The sequence below is a fragment of the Bipolaris zeicola genome, assembly GCF_000523435.1.
Source record: "Bipolaris zeicola 26-R-13 unplaced genomic scaffold scaffold_67, whole genome shotgun sequence".
Taxonomy (NCBI): domain Eukaryota; kingdom Fungi; phylum Ascomycota; class Dothideomycetes; order Pleosporales; family Pleosporaceae; genus Bipolaris; species Bipolaris zeicola.
Genome location: NW_006912116.1, coordinates 48,443 through 68,613, shown reverse-complemented (window position 1 = coordinate 68,613; position 20,171 = coordinate 48,443). Strand labels below are relative to the sequence as shown.

Genomic DNA, 20,171 nt, shown 5'->3' with positions numbered 1-20,171 from the left:
GTAGCTGGATGTGATGTGATGTCATTGGCCGACTGTTGTAGTTTCCCAAAGCGGAAGTACTAGCTTGTAGAAAAGCGTACTTGTGCACACGATGAGATGCATAATTGCTAACAGTGATTTGTGATAATGTATTGTTATTACTAAGGCGTGCTTCACATGGGTCGAGTTGACTAATACTCTCGATTTCTTCATGTGTAAAACCAGAGCTCCTACCAAGGAGGGTATCATCTGCTGACAGTTGTCTCGTATCGTGGAAACATGTCATGCTATATATGTGTGAGACCAAATTCGCAACCCTATCCCATTAGATGAAACGAGACTCATGGGACGTTGGGCGATCGTAATGTAAAAAAACAAGGAAGAAAAGACGCGGATCTGTCCGCTACCACATGGGCGATAAAAAAAACCAAAAAAACCACAGCAGAACAAAACACCAAAACTCCACGCGCTGACAAATGAGTGCTTTGAAAATGCAATAATGCTTGCAGTAACGCCAGGTAACCCTTGTTGATATGCTGCTTTCATGATTAGTCCTCCCAAATAGTCTCGAGGTCCAGGTCTCCTCGTCGTTCGGCTCCGCAGACACTCCACCTCTTTCTAGAATCTCGCTTGCCAAAGCCCATGCTGCTACGCCCACGACCCTCAGGGCCGTCCAGGCTAGACCTCCTTGCATCTCCACCGTCCTCACGATCGGCGGCGGCCTTTAATTTTGCGATGCGGTCAGCCTCGATTGCTTCTTCCTCGGCATCTGGACTGTCCTCGATGGTTTCGAGAGACGAGATGGAGGGACTGCGGGAGCGCATCGACGTGGGGGTAGAAGGGACAGACGAAGATGCAAGTGAGGCAGGGTAGTTCTCGTTGAACTTTGCTGGAGCAAAGAGAGGCGAAGAGGCAGTCGAGGTGGGTGTGCTAGCAAAAGGATTGCTGGTAGGCGGGTGGCCAAAGGGAATGGAGACGTGGTAGAGGGGCGAGACTGGACGTCGTCGCCGGGAGAGCGAAGGGGTGTTGCTGTAGAGGTTGGAGACGGTGGTGCCGACTCTGGGCTTGAGCTCAAGCTCTGCGTCTTCGGAGATGTCGCAGACGCTTGGGGCGCCATCAAAGGAGCCCATGGAGACTGGACGAGTGGCGAGTAGGCGGGAGTCGAGCGCGCGGGGGCTGCGCGTTCGCTTTGGTGAGGGCAGAGGGGACGTGGGCCTGGCGAGCTGTACTGGGCTGGAGGAAAGCACAAAGTTGGAGGGGGGTTGCATGACAGTCGGTAGCGAGTGGGCTCGTGCCATGGGTATGGCCGATCCGCTGCGCGAGCGGAGGTGAGAGCGCGCATAGAACAGTGTGCTCGGTTGATGCGTCGAGAGGGAAGCGATGGTGTCTGGCTGAGGGTCCGTTTGCGAGCGGGGAGTCGAGGGGCGGCGTGAGGTCATGGTGGAGTCGGAGGTGTTTGCAAGCTGGCGTGGCATGGTGGTGCTTTCTCCCATGGTGGATGGCGTGTCGTCGAGTATAGGGCGTGGTTGGAGGGCCGAGGATGGGGCGGTTGGGTTGGTTGGAGGAGTGGTGGTGGTGGTGGTGTCGGTGGTAGCAGCAGCAGGGAGAGAGCAGAGAGGGAGAGCTACAGGGCCGTCGTGAGGATGGTGGTTGGCATCAGGCGGGGGCGAGGGGAGATTTGGGGCAGTCATGGCGGCGGTCTGCGCGTATACATAGTCTTGGTAGTCTCGCGAAGCCTTTGGCACGCGGCGACGGCGAAACTAAGAAGCGCAGGGGGTAGTGCAGTGCTCGTGTCGTTCTGGGCCGTGTGCCAACCGCCCGACGCACAATGCACCTTTGGGCGTTTCAGCCGCCGGGAATTGACTGCGTTGACACGAGCGCAGGGCGGACGATGCCGAGTTGTTTGATGCGAAAGCGGTCACATGCGCGGGCGAGACTGGTAGGCGGAGATGGGTGATGTCGTGGAGCTGAGGACGTCGGAGCAGTGTGCGAGGAGGAGCGTCGCGATACCGTGGGCGGCTGCGATGGGCGGAGAGGCCGGCTAAGCGGTGGTACCTGCCGCCGGCACCGCCGCTATCGAATCTGGGGCAGGTAGGCTGCGAGCAAGCAACTACCCGACGCCCTCATGCATGCACCCTCACTCACTTACTCACATATATTGCATCCACTGCACAGCCTCATTGCATATAGCCCCCCTCAAGACACCATCTCCCGGCAATCTGTTGGCATCAAACAAAAGCCCTCGTGGGTGTGTGAGTGCAGCCGCCATGGTGATCCCTGGCCAGTCCAAAGACGGGCGCCTTCCCAGGCTAGACAGACCCTGAATGGGTGCCTGCATTCGACCTAGCCCAACGTCTTCGGCAGGCCGCGACAGCCCAATCACGCCCCCGACCACCGCCAATTCCGGCATGCTCATGGACGCATCCAGTATGGAACTTCGTATGAACTTGTCTGTATACGTATGTACCTACATATGGACATTGTACTCACATGTGCACATACGAATGTATCCACTCCACCATTGGCCCTGATCACACCTCGATTGTAGCAGTGCCGAGGTCTGGGGCTATGACTGCAACAACGGCAACAACAATAACAACAACAACAAAATCAACCACCACACCCTCTGATGACGGAGCTAATACCTCCGCTACACCGGTGAAGCTCCATGTAAACAGTGCACGGCCCTCGCTTTTTTTCCTCCTCACACCGCAATCCCGCCCTTGGTCGCAGCACTGAGACGCGTCGCGCAACTTACCAAACCGCAACATGCACCAGCTTCTTGACCTTCTCCTGCATACCACATTACATACGTCTCCACCTCCCGACTACCCCGACTCAACCTCCCCTCCCTATCCACTCGTCTTGCTCGATATCGCCTTCTTGCCGCTGCGCATGTACACACATGTCCAAGTACTGACGGACATGCATCCTTGGCTCCACACGCTGACTAGCCACATCCACTCCATTGGCGGTGTAGCTGAGGAAAAAAAATCGTTACACTCTCGCATCCCCCCTGGCTAAGCCGCAACTTTGCTTCCCACTCCTGTCCCTTTTTTTCCCCCAAGGTTTATTCCAAAAGCTAAATATGACGAGTGACACCAAACCATCTCTTACCACGGCGCCAACACCTATTCTGCTTTGTGCCCCGACGCGGAGGCATTGACCTGTACATTTATAGTAAATGTGGCGTCAGATCGTCAAGGCGGCGCATCCCGAGCTAGCTAGCCAGCCTTGCCTGTCTGTGTCGCCATAGTCAATTCGATAATCGATAATCGATATACCCAGGCTCCACGTTATGGAGACCACAGTCATCAATCATGCCCTCCCGCTTGGCCGAGTTAACGCCCACTTTGAACTTCATGCTCGGCCTCGGCATATGCTCGATGCTAGCGTGCGCACGTTGACTCCATCGTCCCAACACCCCCGCTTGCCTGCAGCATTTACCATCGTCTCCCCACTCTCGGACGGCCGCTCCGGTGCGTTTGCTTTGACCAACACAAGGCTCGCTGTTCGCAATTCTTTTTTCCGTGTCTTTGTCATCTACAGCACTAGCCCAATTAAGTAGACGCCTTGGCACCTGCAGATCAACCCTCCGGCATGTCCATGTACTTTCCACAAGTCATTGACACATTCCGCAACACCACTTCATGTTCAGATGCCCAAATATCAAAAGGCCCGCGCAAGCCTGTTTTTCTGTCTAACCAGGCTATAGCTGTATGCAGACGAGTCTATATAGCGTTTGTACTGCACCGCACTCGATCCTCGGTGCACAATATAGGCCTCTTCAAATCTCTCTATTCCTCATCGACCATTTCGTCAAAACATCTCTCTTCATAATACTTGTGAAGCGGAGCATTCGTGGGCAGATATTGAATCCGTGTGGTGTTTGGATTGCATCGTATCATTGCGACAAAAGAACATTACGACAAGCTTTGCAAAAACAGTACTCGTACGTCATTTCTCACCTAAGCTTCGTCGGCCATATGCTCCAGCGTTACCGCGCGGTTAACCACAATCACATAAGCCGCGAATAGTTGGAATGCTTAATCCTACTACGCACGGCAAGGTTGCTGGGGTTTCCAAATAACCTCGGGGTAACTTGCGGTAGAAAAACGTACTAGCAACTTGCAACCACTTGTGGAAACTCCGGTACACGGAGAACGCAATGTGAGAACGGGTTGATATCGTAGCGAGGATCGGAAGATCGCTACCTTGAGGTCATAGTCGTCATCCTAAGCAAGGGTTTACCCCACACCATTCCCCACACTCCACAACCCGACAATTACCCCGACCGACCTCGTCCGAGGTTTCCCTTTCCACAGACTCCAAAATGTAGGCAAATACGGCTAGGCCTGCTCGTTTCCCTGTACTTTTCCCATGTACTGTTACATCGTGGCTGGTCACTGGACTCGTACAATGACGACGTCAAACTGACTCGCTAAGCACATCCCCGCAGTCTAACCCCAGGTCCTCCCATGTGCCTGTGACATGTATAAGAACCACAATGTATACTGCCCATATGGGTGACGCTTCTCTACATAGATAATATGAGACCTCATAATCTCTTGGTCTGCGGAGCTGTGGCTCTTGCCCAGCAAGTCTACGTTCCCGCCCAAGGACCAGTCTCGCGACCGCAGTGTGCTGCAAATAACAGCTACGCAACTGCGCTTCCTGCATACAGCTTCCGGGAATTTAGTTTCACGCAGACCGAAACTGTTCGTACAGCCACCTCAATTCCCCCACCAACAACCACGACTACTTATGCACCACCCTATCAATCTCTCAGTAGCCTTGTGCCCGATCTAGCAACAACACAGTGGGGAAACTGGTATCCCGGATCCAACGCTACTGCAACCGACACGGCCAGCCCATATGGAAACGCTTCCTGGTCTGCTCTCTGGGCAACCGTTCCCTGGGTAAATTTTACACGAGGCATCTACTCTGCTACCGTGTCGCCAACTCCAGTACCGACTAGTGAGCTTGTCCTACCTCCGCCTGAACCTCTGGTCCCCCAGACCTGCTACTATTTCCCAGCCGACTTTATGCTCGGTGTTGCCGCATCAGCAGTCCAAATTGAAGGTGCTATCGCCGACGAGGGCCGGACGCCAGCCCACAACGATGTTGCTAGCCTTAACAACCCAGGCCAATCGCCAAACTGGGTAGCCAATGAAAACTACTATCTCTACAAGCAAGACATTGAGCGCATCGCAGCCATGGGCGTAAAGTACTACCGCTTCTCCATTCCCTGGACACGTATCCTCCCTTTTATACTCCCAGGTACACCAGTTAATGAGCCGGGTCTTGCGCATTATGACGAACTCATCGACTTTGTCTTGGAAAAGGGCATGCTGCCGGCCATCGTCATTTACCACAACGACAGCCCATTCCAATTCTTCTCCAACATCAGCACCGTGTTCATCCAGCCAGGCACTGGCGGAATTGGCTACCTGGACAGTTGCTTTCAGTGCAGCTATAAGAATGTAACGTGGGAAGATGCATTTGTCAACTATGGTAAGATTCTCATGACGCATTTTGCCGACCGCGTCCCTATCTGGTGGTCATACAACGAGCCGCTCCTCGGTTCCAGAAACGGAAAATCTGTTGATTCTGTCATCAAATCACACGCAAGACTCTACCACTTTTACAAGGAAGAAATCGGCGGCAAAGGCAAATTTTCCTTCACCCTCAGCGACAACTTTGGCGTCCCCCGCGATCCAAACAACCCTGCCGACGTCGACGCTGCCAACCACTTCAACGAGTTCCAACTCGCTACCTTCGCCAACCCCATCTTCCTCGGAAAAGACTACCCAGAAGCCTTCAAGATGAGCATAGCAGACTACGTGCCCCTCAGCGAATCCGACCTCGCCTACATAAACGGCACCGCAGACTTCTTCTCCATCCAGCCCTACACCGCCACCGTCGTTAGCCCCCCACCCAACGACACCATCGCCGACTGCGCCGCAAACATCACTCACCCCTTACGCCCTTACTGCGTCACACAATCCCAAACCACAACCACGGGCTGGAACTTTGGCTACCGCAGCCAATCCTACGTCTACATCACCCCTTCCTACTTCCGCACCTACCTCTCCTACCTCTACAACACCTGGCGCCACCCCGTCGCCGTAACCGAATTCGGCTTCCCCGTCTTCGCCGAGTCCCAAAAAACCCAATCCGACCAGGAATTCGACAGCCCCCGCTCCCAATACTACCAAACCTACCTCGCCGAAGGTCTCAAAGCTATCTGGGAGGACGGAGTAGAGTTTATAGGTGCGTTTGCTTGGTCCTGGGCAGATAACTGGGAGTTTGGAGACTTCAATCAGCAGTTTGGTATCCAAACTGTCAATCGTACGACGCAGGTACGGAGGTATAAGAAGAGTTTTTTCGACTTTGTCGATTTTGTCCAGAGCAGGCGGCAGAAGGCTTGAAATTGGCTTTGTTTGCTTTGATGGGAAGGATTGGCAGGAAGGGAGAGAGAGAGAGAGAGAGAGAGAGAGAGAGAGAGAGATAATGGATATATATAGTGCCCAAATATACGACTTACATCGTGTTCGCATGTCAAAAAAAAACTTAGTGGTGGGATCAATGAAATGTGAAATGTGAATTGTGAAGTACCTCGCTTTTTTGGGGGGAGTTCTACCTACGCTAGTCTTTGCTTTGTGAGATACCCTCGAACTTATTTTTAATACTCAATAATTGCATACTAAGACGAACCTCAAACACGTTAATATCTATATGCAAATAGTTTGGCCATTATGCTTAGAAATGCGTTGCCAAGGAGCATTACAGTGAGGAAGTAAACAAAGCACACATGAGTGAGAAAACTTAGTCACCAATGGTCATCCAATGAAAGCAATCAGCACCTCTACTATCGGATCAGGGCTGGCGGTAAAATGAGCAACAATAATTCACGACTAAATCATCAAGCATCACATTAGAACGACACAATATTCATGATGACTCAGAGATAATTTCTCAATTCGATTCGATTGGTATATAACCTCTCCCAGACATCTAGTGCCAAGAACACTTACGCAATGCTCTACAAGAACACCTCAAGGTTGAACTCTAGCGTGCTGACGGGGTATCTATAGTTATTATTAGCATTTAACTTTGAAAGTGCGACCATTAACAACTTACGGAAGCTCAAACTTTTGCAGTACACTCGGGTGCAAAATACCAAAAACACCAATGGTGTGGTTCTTGCCACCGAGGTTCACCTTGATGGCCGCTGCGTGTCCAGGAAGGAAAGTAGCATCTGCATCATATTAGCGCACATTCAAAAAAGATAACGTTCCCACATCTGCACTTACCATCAACCTCTTCTATCCAGTAACCTTGGAGCTGCTCATTCTTCAATCCATCTTCCCGGGTCAGAAAGGCGGATCGAAGCATGAGCATCAGCCTGTCCAGCAGACCATGTACTTGCTCAAACCCGCTAGTCTTGCCCATGTAGGCCGCCGCAAAGTGTCGCTCGTTCTTGCTCTTTCTCTCCTGCTCCAAGTCAACAAGTCCAATATCGCTGACCTCAAAAATCTTCATAGGAACTGAGTGGTGCTTGTTTGAGTTGATCGTCTTCAGTAAACCGGGTAACAGCGATGTTCGTACGATCTGGTATTCAGCAGTCTTGGGGTTTGCAAGCTTCACTGCCGTCTTTCCGTCGTCTTTCCGGTTCAGCCATTCAAAGTTCTCCTCGTGTGAGCAGAGAATGAGAGGCATGACTTCGGTCCATCCCGCAGAAGCAGATTCTAATCGTACAATGTCGCCGAGCTTGTTGATCGGTAATGGTGCTGAAACAGCAGCGGTCTTGTTCGGGTACACTCGTGGCAACTTGTTGAAGCCATAAGCGATGGCATAGTCCTCCATTATGTCGGCCTGGTGCAGAATGTCTGCTCGAGTAATCGGCACTGAGACATCTAGAATGTTCTTATCTGACTTTGATGGCGAGACATCGTGACCCATACGTGACAAAAGCTTGCAAATCTCTTCTGGCGACAGGTCCAGACCAGTGACCTGATTCAGGTAGTCAACCTCTGCCTGCGTCTGCCTTGGCGACAAATCTGGCGATTCTCTCGACTCGCCATTGTGTGGTGAATTGATCTTGATTGGCTCTATCGATTCAGCGTATCCAGCGAACATGGCTACGAGCATGTGACAGACAATCTCAACCTTGGTCTTGTCGGTGGCAGTAATCTCAATGAAAACGTTCTTCGTGTCCAAAGTAATCTTGCTGTGGTTGCCGTTGATAATAGGAGGTAGCGAGAGGACGGTTCTGTTCGAGTCGTAAATAACGGGGTATACGGGTGAATCGCGGATGATATGCAGGAAACGGCCGAGATGCTTGTCTTTCTGCTTCACGTTAGAGACAAAATAAAAAGCGGCTAGACAAGAGACACGAACATCGTAAAACTCCATAAGCTCCTTGGCGTTCATCTCCTTGGTCTGGTTCAAGGGGACGAACTTGATTTGCTCTGGTGGTAGTGCTTCATAGGAGAAGGGACCCTTGATTGCTGTCGCACATTAGCCACTGCACTCAATACCCTGACATACAACACCTACTATCCAGATCGTGTGTTCCTATGGATACCAGCGTCCTCTGGCGTGCCAAGTTTGAGTGTAGCTTGTCTTGTAGGGCAATGAAGGATTCGTAGCGTTCTTTTGTGAAAGTGATGCCCCTTAGAATGACACCTGAACAAAGCTCTCGTATTTGCTTAGTCTATGCATGATCAGAAACAATCTTCTTATGAAGCCATAGGGGGTTTGTTGGCTCAAGTCTGACATACCTCGGGCTTGATATCCAAAACCTCCAACTCTCCACTTTTCGGCGGTGTCAGAGTCCACTTGGGCAGCTTTTGTTGTTCCAGGAAAACCTTCAAGTTCATGGCAATACCCTCGAAGCACAACATGTCATATCTGTTGGCCGGGATTTCAATCTTGAGCTGTGGTGGTTGCGCCAGATCTTCGGGCTTTGTGCTTTCGCTCGTGTCCTCGTCCAACTCGATACCAAATTCGAAACATAGCTCGTCAAACTCTTGCGTCGTGTATGTTCGGCCCAACTCCTTGAAGAGAGCAGCCTTGTCCACGGCGATGGTCGGCATCTTGGAGACTTCAGATGCGGTCTGGTGTGAATGGAGGGGTAGTTGGAGGGGTAGTTGCGCGTGGGGAGCGACTCGTCAAGATTGTGGGAAGTCAACTGTTCGCAGAGTCTTTTGCGCTAGTTGCCTGTGAAGGATCCGTGCTAAGAAGGACCTTGGATTCCGCGAAGTGCTCAATTGGCCGGCTGCGGTTGCGGCGTAAATTATTTGGTATGACTCCAAGCGTCGAGAGCACCTGTCGGAGGTGTGTCGGACCGGATCAGGCACTAATCTCAATTAAGTAACCAGGCCTGAGACTATCGCCCTCCATGCGTCATGCTGTCACTTGGCATACTGCTTTCAAAAGGCATTGTTATACATATTGAAGTACTATATGGCCAACTATTGTTCGTCTCCAGATTCGCGATTTTCTGATATGCCGCTATATGCAACCTGAACCGCTCAGACGCCGTCAATGCCAATGGGACTCCTCCAGCGCAACCACCCAATTAATCTCCACTTCTCAGTGCCTTTGAGATCTTGTATGGCTTCCCATGTGATACTCGTCCACATCTCAGGACTCCTGATATATAAATTCCCAATTCGAAGAAAGCCGTTTTGACAACCAAAGCAAGAGTATGTATGTCGGCAGCCTGTGATCTCATGCCAGCACGCGACCTGGCGATTGAAATGAAGGTACAAAAGAAGCTGCTCCTAGGTCAGTGCAGAACCGGCAGTGCCTTTTTGACACTGCGCAGTATAATATGACGACACAGTCATCATAAGCCGAATCTAAGATGGTGGTACATGTGTGTTTAATCCTTCCAGTCCCATACTTGCTTGAGGAAGTGTGCCATGTTGACCTTCTTGGACTTCATCTCAACCATCCACGGATGCTCGAGCATCCGCCAAGGTGTGGCTCTTCGAGGGCAATCTTTCTCAAGACTACAAATTGTAAGTAAAAATCATACTTTAGAGGCAGAACATGTACGTACCAGCACTCGATGAAGTACTTGAAGTTTTCTGTCCACTTGATGCCATTTTCAGGCTCGTCCTTTAGCTTGGGGATGGGCTGCCGCACAATGTACGTGAGCAGATCGATTAGACCAGCACGAGGGTTCATCTCAGTGCCATCTGCTGGGAAGGGGAATCGATGTTGGGCGACCTCAAGAAGAGTCACGCCCAAGCTCCACACATCACTGGTGATGGTGTAGCTCTGACCGGTAATGCGCTCTGGTGCCATGTAGTATGATGTTCCAATGAAGGTATTGGCATCGCCCTTTGTTCCAAACTCTCCGGATACACCAAAATCACATAGTTTGACTTGCCCGTTCCGACACAGTAGAATGTTACTGGGCTTAATGTCTCGATGGATGATGCGGTGAGAGTGGAGGTATGTCAGGCCATTCAGCACACCTTCGGCAACCTTGCCCAGGACCTTCTCGCCTGTTCGGCCTCCAAGCTTTTTGACTTCGCGATATACCGCGTCTAGCGAACCACCCTCGCAAAACTCCATGGCAATGCTGATAGTTCCCGTGCTGTCGTCCATAAAGGCACCGTAGTAGCGGCAAATGTGGTCACTAGCACAATTCTTGTTAAAGGATAGCTCTCGTACGATTTGCTTCTTGACATCAGGGTCGGGATTCGTGGTGATGATCTAGAACAGATGTTAGCGACGCAACGTGCAGCACAATGAAAATGACGCACCTTTAGAGCAAATGTAGTCTTTCCGCCCTTGAGTACGCACTTGGTGACGGCTCCTCCAGCACCTTCACCCAAACTACCCTTTTCCTCTATCAGACCTCTTGCACTCGCTGCTCGCCATGCCGCATCATCGAGATCGTCAACCTCCAACGGCCGCCCCTTCTCCGCAGCCATGGCGTCTAGATCTGGCAATGGCTGACTGCTACCGACACGCTCCATGGATTGTGCGCCCTCACTGCCTCCTTGTGATATGGCAGAAATAGGATCTTTCTGCAGGCCTGGAAAGCCCAATGCGGCATGGTATGAAGAAGCCGAGCTGGTTACTGGCATTTCGCCAAAGCTACCAGACCTCGAATGGGCGCTGGCATCGCTTGAGCCTGAGCCCGAGGCGGAGAGGCCTGGGCCGATTTGTAGGGGTGGTAGGCCGCGGGGTCCCTGCCTGCCCTCGTGCGGCGCATTGTTGGAGCCCATGGGAGTCATGATGTTGAGCTTGGGGGGCTGTGGACGCGACTGTGTAAGGTTTCCATTTGCATCGTTTGTGACGGGACGTTGGTTTGGCGAGGGTGGTATGGAGAGACCGAGAGATGGCGGGCCTCTTCTTCCGGGGCGTGCGCCGGGGATGGGCGGGCGAAGGAGGGGCGCGGGGGCCGACATGTTTGGCTGTGGTTGCGGCGAAGGGCCGTTGCTGGACGACTGCATCTACGTTGTCTTCCTGCCACAGAAGAGGGACGCTGGCAGCTTGGACCAGGGTGGTATGGTGGGTTGTTGTTGAGGGTGCAAGCTGAGGGTATTCGGTCCCAGCCGAGTGGGTCGCTGCACACAGCCGAGGTGGGCAGGCGGGTCGCTGGGCCTTGAGAAAGAGAAGGAGAGAGACAAGGGAAGAGAGAAGGAGAGGGGTTGGGGCCAAAGAGTGAAGCTTTGGTTGAGAGTCGAGCGAGAGGAAGGCCGGGTCGGGGCACGAGTGACGTTGGCGGCCACGAGTCACTAATGCCAGGTGCGGGCGCGACTGACGGCAGGCGGCAGGCGCGAGTGGGCTCGGGTAAGGCCTTGCTCAGGAGGCTTTTTTCGTGTGCGGCGGCAGAGGGGCGAGGGGACAAGAGAGGAGCTGCAAGTCCAAGCCGGGGAGACGTCGGAGCTGCTTTGCTGGGACCGCCAGAGCCTGCGGGTCCTTTGGGTTTCAAAAGTCGAGTGTGCTGGAGGGGCTCGGGACGGCGACTGTGGCGGAGAGTGGGTTAGGCGCGTGCGCGCGAGGCTTGCCGGGAAGCTCTCTGGGCGGATCTTCAGCGGTTCGAGGCTCGGTTGACGCCTCTCCAGCCTTCATTTGATGCGTGGACTAAGTAGGTAGTTGCACTCGACCGGCGGCAATGTGGCCCAGCGGCACAAAAGCAAGCAACCAAGTGGGCGTGTGGGCGGGCAACAACTGAGTGTGTGTGTGTGTGTGTGCACAACGTCAAAGAGATTGCGGCGTTGTCGAGCGGGGGAAATGCCACGGCACTGAACGAGAAAGGCTGCTGTCGAGTGTTTCCGCAAGCGCTGAGAGGACGTCCGTCTTTATCACTGGTCCCGGATCTTGTTTCATATTCCACTCGCAAAGCCAAAGAGTCGTCTTAGTCGATGCGCTGGTTGGTCTCCGCGTCTACGCTGCCGCCCTGGCCATGCACCTTTCTCGAAATACATTTCCCGTCTGCACTAACAGCAGCCGTCTGACTATGTCTACACCCTCAGGAACCAGCTCCTGGCTCCTGTCCCTGGCAGCGCACGCGACAGGACCCTTACTGCGCTGCCACCCTGCCTGCCTGTACCCCGACCGTCTGATCTTCTGAGTAGCGCCCAAGGCCGCCGTGTGGCTGACGTTGGACTACTCTGTTGGCTCAACCATCGGACCTACCGCAATCACCAACATGCCTATACTTGACCTTTCCCATCCTACATACATGGTGCATCAACTCCAAAGCCCGTGTCTGCATCCTGACCTCATCCAAGCACTATCCTAGCTTGCCGTGCCCTACTACTACCCGACCCTTCTTCCGCCTTGGCCTCGGTGCCAATTGCAGCGCAACAACCACAACATCAACATCAACAACGCCATGTCGCTCTTCCAGCAAACGCTGCATCGCCAATCCCAGGCCCATTGCAGAAAGGATGCGACCCATCTCAACGGGGCCGCGGGTCCGGGCGCTTGTGATAGCTGCCCCCCGCTAATGACTAAGTGCATGGGCTCAAGGGACCGATGGCAGAGCCCCGCTGCATAAAGATCTATCAATAGCAACACGACGTCCCGACTAAACACATGTCCAACGTCGTCATGATGGCCCAAAATCCCTCGCCCTCGTCCTAGCGGGCTGTGCACACGGTCAAGAATAGATATTTTCAATAAACTCAAAGCAACCACCAACTGCCTTTTCTCCACCTCTTGCCCCAGCTGCACCTGCACTTCGCGTGTCACGACAGCTAGTCCGCACCATGCCCCTTTGGCCCTGCTACTTCAACTATCATCACCCCATCCGTCCATCGCCGAACTTTGATATGACCAGCTACACGCCCGCGCATTGCACAAACAGAGGAAGAAAAATAGTATCACTGATAATACCAATCGACTGTGTCTTTGCTTACTCTAAGCCAATGCAGTACCATCTTCAGCCTCCTTAGCATCAACCTCCCCACCCTCTGCACCACCATCTCCTCCTCTAGCTTTCATCTCCTCCCTCTGTCTTTCCTTGACTTTTTTCGGCTTCTTCGCGCTTACCGGCCCATCTGCACTCCTGTCCTTCCACTGTTTCATCGTACCACCCAGTCAGCTTCTGTTCGCACCGATATCTCTACTTGCACCATCATCTCTGTTCACCAAAGGAACTGCACTCACCATACCACCATAGCGGTAATACGGAAACTCTTCCTTGAGACCTTTTGCGTCTTCCATACCCCCAGAGACCGCCTTCCAGCATGCTCCAGGACATACAAAATGCCATTTCTCTGTCGAGTCGATTTGGCACCGGACTAGCACCGGGCGCGGTGTAGAACAGAGTGTACACGATTTTGCCATTTGTGCAGAATATAATCTCAGCTCACATATATACAAAAAGTTTTTGAAAAGGATAAGGTAGGAAAGATTGTTGGTTGCTAATCACTAGAGCAGCATCTTTGTGGTGGTCGAGCTAGCTGATAGTTAGAAGATGTGATGACATCATGTCTTTGACCGTACCTTCTTTTTCTGCAGCACCATCATCTACGCTCTTTTTGACGAACTAAATTGCAGTATGTTAGAGGTTATTTTACCATTACGAAACCAAGCTTAATGTTATCACAAAAAATGGATATTTGGTATTATGACTACATGTCCTCGCACTATACAAATTTCAATAATCCCTCGAAACAGGAGCCTCGTTTATGTATCCCCGTATTTTTAAACACATGTCAGTTGCAGCGATGCTACCTTACTCAAACTACATTCTAGAATATTTCTCAAGACGCATTCCCTCCACACGAAACTACACATCTCTTAGTTTACTGAAATCCCTAGATAAAAAAAACCGCGACTATTAAAACAGAGCTGGCACTTGCAACTATCTGCATTCGACGTAACACCGTTAGAATAAAAATGATTTTGTATGTAAAATCACTAGAGTTCAACGAACAGACTAATATGTGATTAAACGGGTATAGATACTGTCGAACCATGAGTCTTACTATAGAGAAGAGTAGTTACGTATAACGCAACAGCTCAACTCCACTACACTACACGTCCTAGCAATATCTAGTATACTACATAGCAGCATCTAAGAGCCGAATAGCTAGATAAGTGTGATACTACCTCCCCCTTTACCTCCGCAACGTCGATAGCAGAGAAGTAGATAAATATCTCTAGCTTGAGCGATCACACTATAGGAACAAAGCATATTATTTGATAATACTACTGTGTCGTTACATTATTCTCGGTATTGCGCTGTTTTAGTTGGTGTAATTTCTATTTAGACATTTCAGTGGACCGGGAACACACTTCGGAACAACTAATTCAGTAAATTCTAATCGGGCGTTTCTAATGTGATTATTCTCTCGCTACTATTTTTTTTCCTTACATCTATTAGATTGAGCGAATTAATCAAGAAGTAACTGAACGAATCAATGGATTAATTATGCGCTACTAGCAAGAAGGCAGTAATAAAATTGAGAGTTTCTAGTGTCGTGGATTTGTAGTCATGATTGATAAGAATTAGCGTGTATCAAAGTTAGAAAGTGGTGCGTAGAAGGGAAGGAGAGTGGGGAGTAAAGGTGACCTTCAGTAGCGAAAGTCACCTTTAGTAGCAAAAGTCACCCTCTAGACTAAGAGGTATGCGTACGGGTAACGATTGCACTCTAAAGGTTAGAACTCAACCCTGTAAATACTACATTTAATTAAGGGGTGTATACAGTATTGGTAGTGTTACTAACTCATTTTCAAGAGTTCAAAAGCAGTGTCTCGCTCATGCTTCTTATTCGAATCGTCTGACTTTAACTACAAAGTTGTTTTTTCGATACCTAATTCAAGAAGATTAGGGTATGGCCTGCTCTTCTTTTCTAGGGTAATTAATCTAATGCGCTATCTAATAAGTATTCAGAAACAAATCAAGTTATACCAAATCTACAAGGTAGTAGAAGAACTCTAGCTAGTCTAGCTCATTACAGCCACTCCAAATACACATTGCCCTAGCCAGATTAGCTAGTTTGGTGGGCATCTAGAATATCCAGTGTACCTAGAAGTACTCTACTACGTTCTGTAATATTAAGAGTTGTAGTTTGATGGTCCATAGAGTCAAGTGCTTATATTTCTCCAGCCTCAATATAGTTTAGACTAAGCAGTCATTGGTATAAGCACTGTGAATAGTTATCTAACGATTTAGTAGAGATAGCGTGTGTGAGAATAGTTGAGTTTATATAACGTAACAGCTCGGCTCCACTGCACTACACGGCCTAAGAAGGCGTAGTATACTGCAAAACGTTATCTGAGAGCCGAGTAGCTATATATTCGTAACAGTGGCATTAAAATCCATTTATTCTGATATCCTTATTGCGTTCACTTCGCAGGATTTTACATCACATGATCAACATCTCGAATTAATGTTTTCCTTCTGACGTAGACCTCTGGGGCGACGCTAGGGTCTCCGACGGTGTCTCCCTTACCTTCCCCATCCACTATCAAGTGGAAAGAACTCATCCCATCACTTCTAAAACTCCAGTAGATCTAGGATTTTTTTTCTTAATTTTCTTAATTTCTAGTTTCAGATTCTAGTAGGTTTCGCATTCTAACCTTTTGGGGGCTGTCCAATAGTAGTAGTAATCGTTCGCCACCATTTCCATATAAACCTCACTCACAAGCGGGCATATAGAAAATCACCCATATCCTCATCAACCCACAAAACAGCACTTCCCCTCCCCCCTCTTAGTCCAACTCTCTCGAACACTAACACCCTTCCTTTTCCCTTGAGAAAGCCAAAATAAATAAACACCCAACACCACGTACCTAACCCAACCTAGCCTAATCGCTGCCACCCGCCCCCCTTCCTTTAAGTGCATTCTCGACTCGCGCACCGGCTACAAACGAGGCGCCAGCATTAACCCACGGCCCGCACCGCTAGGCGAGGTTGGATGGAGGGGGGGGGGAACGGACCCACTTCCATCTGGCTATGATGCCTTCGCTCCCGAGCCAGCTGCTGCAAGTCGACGTTTTGGGACTATGGCTTGTTGGCACACGGCGCTTCGACTGCGGCGGTCATGGTTCGGAAGAGGGGAATCGGATGGTGCTTCGGTGGTGATTTGAAATGCCTTTTTTTTCTTTCTTGTCTCTCTTTTCTCTTTCTCCGAGTGTGATGATGAGGAACGAGAATAGGGGTTTGGATGAGTACTTATACGCGATAGGGGAGGCCAAGGGTCAGGGGACTTGGGTATTTGGTTGGCTGTTTTTTTTGGGGGGGAGGGGGGGTGGCAGGGCTGAATGATTTGCGTTGGTTGGTGGGGGATGCGGCGTATGCGCTGAGGTAATCTTTTTGAAACGGACCGTGAGTCAGCGCCGAGGGTCTTGGACCGGTGCTTTTACGGAGAGTACTGTAAGTATACGGAGAGTACGGAGAGTAGTGTGTTGCTTGTTTCGTCCGGCGCGTAGTTTACTAGCTGGGGTGTGTGGACTACATAGTTAGAAAGTTAATGTTGACGTACCGGTGAGAGTTTGTCATGTGTAGCACTGCAGTGCTATGTCAACTAAGCATTTTGAAGGGCATGTCATGTTTCTTGTGTATTTATTCCAGATACACGGTGGTAGTTGAACAGATGTGCATGGATAGTTGTCTAGATTTTTTCTAATCTTACTATTATGCCCAACACGTCGTGTTCTTCACAGTGCCCATTCTCAATAGCTCAGTCAGTGTTGATCACAATCCCGGATTCGTACGGCTGACCCGGATTCGTAAGTCAGTTCACAAATCAGCAAAGAGCACAACAAGGTAAAGCGATGTGGAAAGCTATCACAGCAGATATTATTGTCGAACGCTACAGTACAGTCCTGATTTTCTCACTGCACAATATCCCTCCCACGCCTACACCGCCCACACTCTCTGCTTTCCACAACGAAACCCACTCTAGTCTCTAGTAAGGGACATCAGAAGGGCAAGGGGTCTCCTGGGAAGCAGGATAGGAGGAAGTAGGGGTCTTAGCGGATTGGTCACCAGCTCCGTGAGCATCACCGTCATCGTCACCATCAGCATCATCGCCATTTCCATCATCGTTGTTGTCTCCATCAGCATCATCGCCATTTCCATCATCGTTGTTGTCTCCATCATCGTTGTTGTCTCCATCATCGTTGTTGTCTCCATCATCGTTGTTGTCTCCATCATCGTTGTTGTCTCCATCATCGCCGTTGCCTCCATTAGCACCACCGTTGTTGCCTCCGTTAGCACTGCCGTTGCTCTTTGCATTAGGGCTGACATCCTGACAAAGGACAGCCTGGTTTGCAACTGGGATGACGCAGCATTTGGCTTGCTGACCCGTACCAGCGCATCCGCTGATAAATTGATCCGCGCTGGTGGGAGTGGTGGCCGCTACAATAATCAATCAGTGTCGTGCGTTTAAAGCCAGGTGATGGGAGTAGAAAGGAGAGAGACTTACGGTTCTGGCAGTTCAAGGCGGCAACACCAAGGACGTCAGTGGCACAGCATTGAGGGTTGCTGTATAGTCCAATAGGGCAGACTCCGGAAGAGTAGCTGGCGAGGGGAGCGGCAGTGGCGCCGACAGCCAAGGCGAGGACAGTATAACGCATGTTGATTTGTTTGAAAAGTTTAAAAGGTTTTAGACAAGGTCTTGAGCGAGTGTGGATAAAGCGAAGGTAAGATGTTGAAGCTGCTGGTTGATGCTGATGGTGATTCAACTGGCAGTGCAGGTTGTGGTCTCCTTTTATACATTTTATCACCTGGATTACTCGTGTTCCTTTCCGGTGCACTGATCAGGCCACGCGGTCTCTCTGGTCGCCTTTTCCAAGTTTTGATTACGTCTGTTTTCGTCCATGGAGCATCGTATGTGCACCGTACGTCGTCTGGATGCAACATGACGGGCGTAGCTTCAACTTCACAAGGTCCACCCTTGTCTATCTTCTTTGCTCCATACCTTGTGCAGAACAATTAAGAGACGTTGGGATCGCAAATACACTATTGGTGATCTCCCGATATCACATGTAGGTAGACGATGATCGTCGCATATCCATTGGGCTGTGGAGTTCACGATTCTCGATTCAGCCGTAGAATGGTCATTAGTGTCTCTTTGTGTTACGCAGCTTGCAGACACGAGAAATGCGTATCCTCCCCCGAGATTCAGCTTCCAGGAAATAATATACTGCTTGAGCTGTCTTTGTGGGTTGTGTAACCATCTCTGCGGGCACTTGTCGTCAGTAGCGCCTTGTCAGCAACGGGCAGAAGAAGGTTCGGAAAATGTTTAAAGCCGGGCAGGCATTAAAGAGAGAGCAAAATGAAATATTGACTTTGGGGATTGCACCACGAATCAGCTATCGGCAGCCTGAAGTTACTTTGCACGTCGGTTGGTCGCACCAGATACGGTCGGGGAAAGAGAGCCGGAATTGGGGAACGCGACGAAGCGATCTCAACTGAGGACCAAATCTGAGAACACTCAAAGCTACCGGGTATGGGAGCAACCCTGTCAGGAACCGTTATGGGTGCGGTTGCCAAGCGCATGCTTGGTAGTCTACTGAGTTTATACGCCACTAGTAAGGGGTAAGCCAGACTGGGGTAGCGAGTAAGAGCTATACTGTAAAGAGTGTAGCTTCCACCGTTGAGATTGTTCAGAACGGTCTGGTATTTCTCTGTATTAAGCTAGGAATAAAGTGAACTGAGCAAGAGTCTGATCATCATTTTAGCGTCTCTACAAAACAAACCTTTTGCCTGTGAGCAGAGTGAATTGCTGAGCCTCGCCAACGTCTAGTGATCAGAGTGCCTCGGGTAAGAGTGACCCGACATACAGGAACCGTACTACAGTGTTGTCACTGTGCTGACGTCGGCGAACATGGCTGTTGCGCACCGCCACCGCGTTGAAATGACTGCGTGCATGAGCGATATACTTACATGTCACTCAGTAAATGGGTGATCTGCAGCCGGGACAGCCGGCTAGCATCGCTCTGCTGTGGCGACGGTGAGTAAGTGACAGCGTATATTCTGAGGTAATCGATTGGTAAGTAAATCCAAGTAACTAACGAAGGGTGTACTGCGTACAGCATTTTCCACAGCCTGTTGACATGGGAATCGAGGATATCTCGATGCCGATCGCGACTTGGCAGTGGCTGTTGAAAGTTTCAGCTGACAGGGTTAAAAATTGTTGCTGACAGCGAGTTTATAGTACAGCTGTAGTATTTCTGCCATTACAGAGCTTGATCTTCACCTTGTCGCTTTTGTTCTTTTGAATTTTTCAAAACAATATATACAGCATTTAGTATTTGGATGTATTCCCATAAGTAATTCTACATAGATCAATTCTCTTAGAGCTACAGTTGGAGTTTGGGCTTCTTCTCTTTGAGTAGAGAATACGGGGCCAATAGAGATGACGCTAGCAAGAACTTCCAGCCGCTACCTCCCTATAGGCTGAAACTTTTGACAGCCACCTCTGTACTGGGATTACATTGCGGGGAAAAGCATAACAATGCCGTGAGATGATTCTCCCTTGTTTAGCGCCTTGGATCCGTATGCTTTCCTGGCCTGGACTCCTGAGGTTTAATTGCACCTTCACCATTGCGTACATGATGCAGATTGGATTGGGTTATATTGAGTGATTAGGGGCTTGCTGCTGGGAATTATACATGCATCATTACTTTGTGCTGGTACCATATTCTTTGCGAGGGGCTGTTCAGGCGCTCAGGAGAAATTTCTGCCCCCCCCCCCCCCC

At 50.4% G+C, this 20,171-nt stretch overlaps 6 protein-coding genes across 6 annotated transcripts; 1 reads left to right on the top strand and 5 right to left on the bottom strand.

Annotated features, from left to right (window-relative positions):
• Nucleotides 1–527: 527 nt before the first annotated feature.
• On the bottom strand, nt 528–1,670 carry COCCADRAFT_95345 (uncharacterized protein; the record flags this gene model as incomplete). Its single annotated transcript, XM_007713779.1, has 1 exon — nt 528–1,670. The coding sequence occupies one exon, from the start codon at nt 1,668–1,670 to the stop codon at nt 528–530; it is 1,143 nt and encodes a 380-aa protein (XP_007711969.1).
• A 2,859-nt stretch (nt 1,671–4,529) lies between these two features.
• On the top strand, nt 4,530–6,410 carry COCCADRAFT_95307 (glycoside hydrolase family 1 protein; the record flags this gene model as incomplete). Its single annotated transcript, XM_007713778.1, has 1 exon — nt 4,530–6,410. The coding sequence occupies one exon, from the start codon at nt 4,530–4,532 to the stop codon at nt 6,408–6,410; it is 1,881 nt and encodes a 626-aa protein (XP_007711968.1).
• Nucleotides 6,411–7,024: 614 nt separating this feature from the next.
• On the bottom strand, nt 7,025–9,080 carry COCCADRAFT_4759 (uncharacterized protein; the record flags this gene model as incomplete). The annotated part of the gene is made up of 6 exons (XM_007713751.1): nt 7,025–7,070; nt 7,123–7,240; nt 7,296–8,331; nt 8,383–8,492; nt 8,542–8,698; nt 8,766–9,080. 6 exons carry the CDS (start codon nt 9,078–9,080, stop codon nt 7,025–7,027), a joined length of 1,782 nt encoding a protein of 593 aa, XP_007711941.1.
• A 791-nt stretch (nt 9,081–9,871) lies between these two features.
• COCCADRAFT_95316 (uncharacterized protein) lies at nt 9,872–11,414 on the bottom strand (the record flags this gene model as incomplete). The annotated part of the gene is made up of 3 exons (XM_007713777.1): nt 9,872–10,001; nt 10,052–10,713; nt 10,764–11,414. 3 exons carry the CDS (start codon nt 11,412–11,414, stop codon nt 9,872–9,874), a joined length of 1,443 nt encoding a protein of 480 aa, XP_007711967.1.
• A 2,032-nt stretch (nt 11,415–13,446) lies between these two features.
• On the bottom strand, nt 13,447–13,803 carry COCCADRAFT_69534 (uncharacterized protein; the record flags this gene model as incomplete). Its single annotated transcript, XM_007713776.1, has 2 exons — nt 13,447–13,533; nt 13,624–13,803. Coding segments are annotated over 2 exons (267 nt in total), but the record flags the coding sequence as incomplete, so codon positions are not given.
• A 3,572-nt stretch (nt 13,804–17,375) lies between these two features.
• COCCADRAFT_95287 (uncharacterized protein) lies at nt 17,376–18,045 on the bottom strand (the record flags this gene model as incomplete). Its single annotated transcript, XM_007713775.1, has 3 exons — nt 17,376–17,521; nt 17,663–17,827; nt 17,895–18,045. The coding sequence occupies 3 exons, from the start codon at nt 18,043–18,045 to the stop codon at nt 17,376–17,378; spliced, it is 462 nt and encodes a 153-aa protein (XP_007711965.1).
• Between the last annotated feature and the right edge of the window lie 2,126 nt (nt 18,046–20,171).